Source organism: Aulonocara sp. 'chitande type north' Nkhata Bay, linkage group LG6 (assembly GCF_057382095.1).
Source record: "Aulonocara sp. 'chitande type north' Nkhata Bay isolate Kocher_YH1m ecotype deep benthic linkage group LG6, A_spYH_male_GT1.1, whole genome shotgun sequence".
In the NCBI taxonomy this organism is placed as follows: domain Eukaryota; kingdom Metazoa; phylum Chordata; class Actinopteri; order Cichliformes; family Cichlidae; genus Aulonocara; species Aulonocara sp. 'chitande type north' Nkhata Bay.
In genome coordinates this window covers 43007606-43012681 of record NC_141349.1, presented here as the reverse complement: position 1 = coordinate 43012681, position 5076 = coordinate 43007606, and the positions used below count along the sequence as shown (strand labels likewise).

General features: G+C 50.7%; 1 protein-coding gene across 1 annotated transcript; it reads left to right on the top strand.

Moving 5' to 3' along the window:
* Nucleotides 1-1349: 1349 nt before the first annotated feature.
* LOC147328599 (uncharacterized) lies at nt 1350-4634 on the top strand. The gene is made up of 2 exons (XM_086297718.1): nt 1350-3272; nt 3342-4634. Exons 1-2 carry the CDS (start codon nt 1350-1352, stop codon nt 3909-3911), a joined length of 2493 nt encoding a protein of 830 aa, XP_086153844.1. The 3' UTR covers nt 3912-4634.
* The last annotated feature ends 442 nt before the right edge of the window (nt 4635-5076 follow it).

Below are 5076 nucleotides of genomic sequence, written 5' to 3'. Positions count from 1 at the left end.
AACAACACAAAACATATGATCCATGCCAACATACATTAACCAGCAGATTTACAGAAATGAACATTGATGTTAAAGCAGCAAACTCTATTCAGTTTACATCATGCCTCAGATTAAAACATTAGTTTAATGCTCTCCTGCTAGTTACTCTTACTTATGTGTACTGTAGTTCACAGACTATGGCATACAGAACTTTGCATATTCAGTGAGACACCATACTGCGACATCACAGCATGTTATAAATTCTTCCTAGCCTCGTGATGCCCACACTTCGTGGGAGATGGACTAACTAAATTACACCTGTGAGGGTGAATGGAGAAAACCTTTTCTTTTTCTAAACTTCTCTAACAAAATTATTGTAATTACAAAAGCATTTCATAATTTCCACCTTTACAAAACTCTTACTGTGTGAAGTACTTAGGCCTCAGTTCCATGATGAGCATTTCTCAAAAGCAGGAAAACACTGCATTGGCTGAAACATGTCGGTTTCCCAGAATAAACAGCTTTGAAAGGAAGTAATTTATTTCAAATTGGTTTTCTGAGAGTAACACGTATTCATTTCACTTTAGAGCCGAGTCCTGACTGGCAGATAAGGCAGACAAATGTGGTTTTTGATTGGTTGGTTGTTTATTGTTTATGTACTTCTACAAACAAAGACAAGACTGTCACGGTCCTGGGTCTCCTGACCCAGCGTTTTTAGTTCTTTGTGATTTTTGTATTATTGTACTTGTGTGTGATTTATTCTATGGCTTCTAGTTTTGATCCCTTGCCCTTCATGTCTCTCTGTGTCCCCTCTGTTCTGTGTAATTGTGTGTCTTTGCATGTTTGAGTTTCTTGTTTTCTGTCACTCTGCATTGTGCATTATGTTCTCATGGTTGGTTTTTTGTTACTCTCTCTAGTCTAGTCTCTTGTGTTCCCAGCTGAGTATTTCCCTGTGTATTTTGGTTCTTAGACCTCTGCCTTATGGTTTATGTCTCTGTATTTCTTAGTTGCTGTCTCCACTGTGTCAAGTTCGCGTCTCTGTGTGATACTTCCTGTTTTACTTTGATGGTCCGTGTCTCATGTGAATGCGTCCTGCTTTGCTTGTCTCGTCAGTCCTGATTTCTCCCAGCTGTGCCCTCCTTCTGTGTCTCATTCCCCTCGTTACTTCCCAGTGTATTTAAACCCTGTGTTTCTCTGAGTCAGTGTCGCGTCGTCCCTCTTGCTATGTGGATCTCCCTGTGTGTCTCTCTGTGAGTTTTCCAAGTTCCCAGTTTAGATTAGTTTGTATGTTTTTTCCCTGCCAGCAAATAAAGCTGAGTTTTGAGTTCACCTCCCTGAGTCTGTGAGTCCTGCCTGCCGCACAGCGATTCATGACAGAACGACGCGACCACAAAAAGGATCCAGCGGACTCAATGAGGAGGCGCCGCTTGGCTTTTGATGGGACCCGGTTGGTTCTTGGGGGTCCTCCGTGTAGCCGGTCGTCTTCGTTTGCCACTAACCCGTCTACTCACTTTTCTGTTTCCTCTCCACTGTTGACGCCTGCGACCCGGACCCGAGGAAAGCACCCTAGGCGGCACCGCGAGGAATACTATGAGCCTGCGAGCAACCAGCTCACGCCAGCACAGGCATTTTATAAAATGCTGGGGATTATCATTGTTCCCCCCAGTGCACCCAACATTTCCACACCGCAGCAGGAGCAACTGCAGCCGAGTTTTCCCACATCACCTTCAGCCAGCCCTTCTCCCTCTTCAACAGGGAAGCGGCAGACACCCCGCCAGCATTCACAGCCCCAGCGAGGGCCTGGATTTCTTCCTGTACAGTCGGCTAGGGTGAGTGGTGGAGCTACTCTTTTGGCTCCTGCAGAAATAAAAACTGTTAATTCCGGGCCGGCTTGTTGTGTAAGCGGCACCGGAAATGAAAGAACTGCTTATTTTAAGGACAATTATTCTGGCCCATTGAGCCATTCAAACTGTGTCACTCCTGTTCCTTTCGAGCCTATCCATGAAACTAGGAAGATTGGTGTCTCTGTGCTCAATAACTCCAAGGATCCAAAGACTGTTTTAGACTCAGATGGTTGTGAGCTACAAACTGAAATGAAGGGTCCTGAGGGTTCGGTTAAAAATGAACTGTGTGTTCCCCAGCCCTCAGCTCAGTTAGCCGCCCGGCCTAAAGCCCAGTCGCCGCCTCCACCACCACCATCACTACACCCAGCCATTCAGGCTGCTACTCAGTCAGACATTCAACCCATAGCCCTGCCGTTAATACACTCTGTAGCTGAGCCACTAGCTGCCCGACCCGCAGCCACTTCAGCCACTCCTCCACCCGTTACACCTCCACTACAACCGTCACTGCAGTCTCTAGTGCAGTCTCCAGTGTCCCCAGCGCAGTCTCCAGTGTCCCCAGTGCAGCATCCCTTAGCACAGTCATCCACTCAATCACCAGCTCCACTTTCCCCTCAACTATCACTACCACCTCTAGCTCAGTCTCCTGTGCACTCACCTCTGGTTCATTCTCCTGTGAAGTCATCAACTCCACTGCCTACTCCACTCTCACCACCTCCGTTACAACAGACATCAGTTCAGTCCCCTGTGCCAGTGCAGACGCCCTCAGTTCAGTCTCCCGTGCAGTTATCTACTTCACCACCATCAGTAGCTCAGCTCCCACTCTCATCCGCATCTCCAGTAGCTCAGCTCGCACCTGAACCATTGGCCCAGTCCCCGATAGCAATACGGTCTTCTGTTCGGCTTAACATTCAGCCAGGGGTCCCAAACCTCTCTGGCTCTACATCAGCTCCTGCTGGAAGCTCGGATGAGCTCATCCAGGACTCCGCGGCTCCCACGCCGCCATCTACCTCGTCCGCTGGGGGTTCCAGTGAGCCCGGCCAGCACCTCCTCGTCTCCGCTGAAGGGCCCGAGGGGCCCGTTCAGCCTCCTGTCTCCGCTGGAGGGTCCGAGGGGCCCGTTCAGCCTCCTGTCTCCGCTGGAGGGTCCGAGGGGCCCGTTCAGCCTCCTGTCTCCGCTGGAGGGCCCGAGGGGCCCGTTCAGCCACCTGTCTCCGCTGGAGGGCCCGAGGAGCCCGTTCAGCCACCTGCCACGTCAGCTGGAGGGCCCGAGGAGCCCGTTCAGCCACCTGCCACGTCAGCTGGAGGGCCCGAGGAGCCCGTTCAGCCACCTGCCACGTCAGCTGGAGGGCCCGAGGAGCCCGTTCAGCCACCTGCCACGTCAGCTGGAGGGCCCGAGGAGCCTGTTCAGCCTTCAGCCTCTGCAGCTCCGCCTGGTCCAGCCTCAGTCTTCGTCCTCGTCTGGTCCAGCCTCCGAGTCTTCGTCCTCGTCTGGTCCAGTCTTCGTCCTCGTCTGGTCCAGTCTTCGTCCTCGTCTGGTCCAGCCTCCGAGTCTTCGTCCTCGTCTGGTCCAGCCTCAGCCTGTGCTTCGCCTGGTCCTGCCCCCGCATCGCCACCGTCTGGTCCTGCCCCCGCATCGCCACCGTCTGGTCCTGCCCCCGCATCGCCACCGTCTGGTCCTGCCCCCGCATCGCCACCGTCTGGTCCTGCCTCGTCTGGTCCTGCCTCGTCTGGTCCTGTGCCCACCAGGCCATGGCCTGCACGCCTGAGACTGGAGGGCCGCCGCTGCCTTCCGCGCGGTCGGCCCCCTGAACTGCTCCGTTGTCTCCTTCGCCGCCGCCGCTGCCTTCCGCGCGGTCGGCCTCCTGAACTGCTCCGTTGTCTCCTTCGCCGCCGCCGCCGTTGCCTTCCGCATGGTCGGCCCCCTGAACTGCTCTGTGTTTGGGTTGTTTTCTTGGGCTCCGGTGTTTGCTGTGCTCTTCTTTTGTTTTCTGTTCCGAGCCCTCCGTCCTGGGCCCCCGCCGCCCGCCCTGGGTTGTTTTCTGTTTGGTTTTGTTTTTCTGTGTTTGGGCTGTCTGGAGCCAGCCCTTGAGGGGGGGGGGGGTACTGTCACGGTCCTGGGTCTCCTGACCCAGCGTTTTTAGTTCTTTGTGATTTTTGTATTATTGTACTTGTGTGTGATTTATTCTATGGCTTCTAGTTTTGATCCCTTGCCCTTCATGTCTCTCTGTGTCCCCTCTGTTCTGTGTAATTGTGTGTCTTTGCATGTTTGAGTTTCTTGTTTTCTGTCACTCTGCATTGTGCATTATGTTCTCATGGTTGGTTTTTTGTTACTCTCTCTAGTCTAGTCTCTTGTGTTCCCAGCTGAGTATTTCCCTGTGTATTTTGGTTCTTAGACCTCTGCCTTATGGTTTATGTCTCTGTATTTCTTAGTTGCTGTCTCCACTGTGTCAAGTTCGTGTCTCTGTGTGATACTTCCTGTTTTACTTTGATGGTCCGTGTCTCATGTGAATGCGTCCTGCTTTGCTTGTCTCGTCAGTCCTGATTTCTCCCAGCTGTGCCCTCCTTCTGTGTCTCATTCCCCTCGTTACTTCCCAGTGTATTTAAACCCTGTGTTTCTCTGAGTCAGTGTCGCGTCGTCCCTCTTGCTGTGTGGATCTCCCTGTGTGTCTCTCTGTGAGTTTTCCAAGTTCCCAGTTTAGATTAGTTTGTATGTTTTTTCCCTGCCAGCAAATAAAGCTGAGTTTTGAGTTCACCTCCCTGAGTCTGTGAGTCCTGCACTTTGGGTCCAACTCCTGCCTGCCGCACAGCGATTCATGACAAAGACTTAATGTCAACATTAAAGAACAAACAAACAAGCCATGATAGACTCCTATCTGTATCACCCTGCTGCTATTTATGGTTATCCAAGGTTGTATAGATGAACCTGTCTTATTTTTGACTATATAGACTTTCCTAATTTTTTAAAATCTAATTTCTACAAAAATTTGCTTTATTTGTGCCGATATGATAATTGTTATTTGCGGCGACTAGCGACTTTCAGACGTGGGAGTGGGATTTTCTCTCTGTGACACAAAAGTCGAGCAAAATACTAAAAGTCCAACATTTTCAATTCAATTTAATATTATTTATACAGCGCCAAATAACAACAGCAGTCGCCTCAAGGTACTTTATATTGTACAGCAGTTCTTACAATAATAGATACAGAGAAAAACCCAACAATCATATGAACCCTTCTGAGCAAGCACTTTGGCAAC

What these genes read in the sequence shown, in the direction of transcription:
- LOC147328599 (XM_086297718.1), top strand. Translation starts at nt 1,350, where the DNA reads ATGACAGAACGACGCGACCACAAAAAGGATCCAGCGGACTCAATGAGG. An exon ending in CTGGTCCAGCCTCAGTCTTC is followed by an intron (nt 3,273 to 3,341) that starts GTCCTCGTCTGG and finishes CGTCTGGTCCAG; the next exon opens with TCTTCGTCCTCGTCTGGTCC.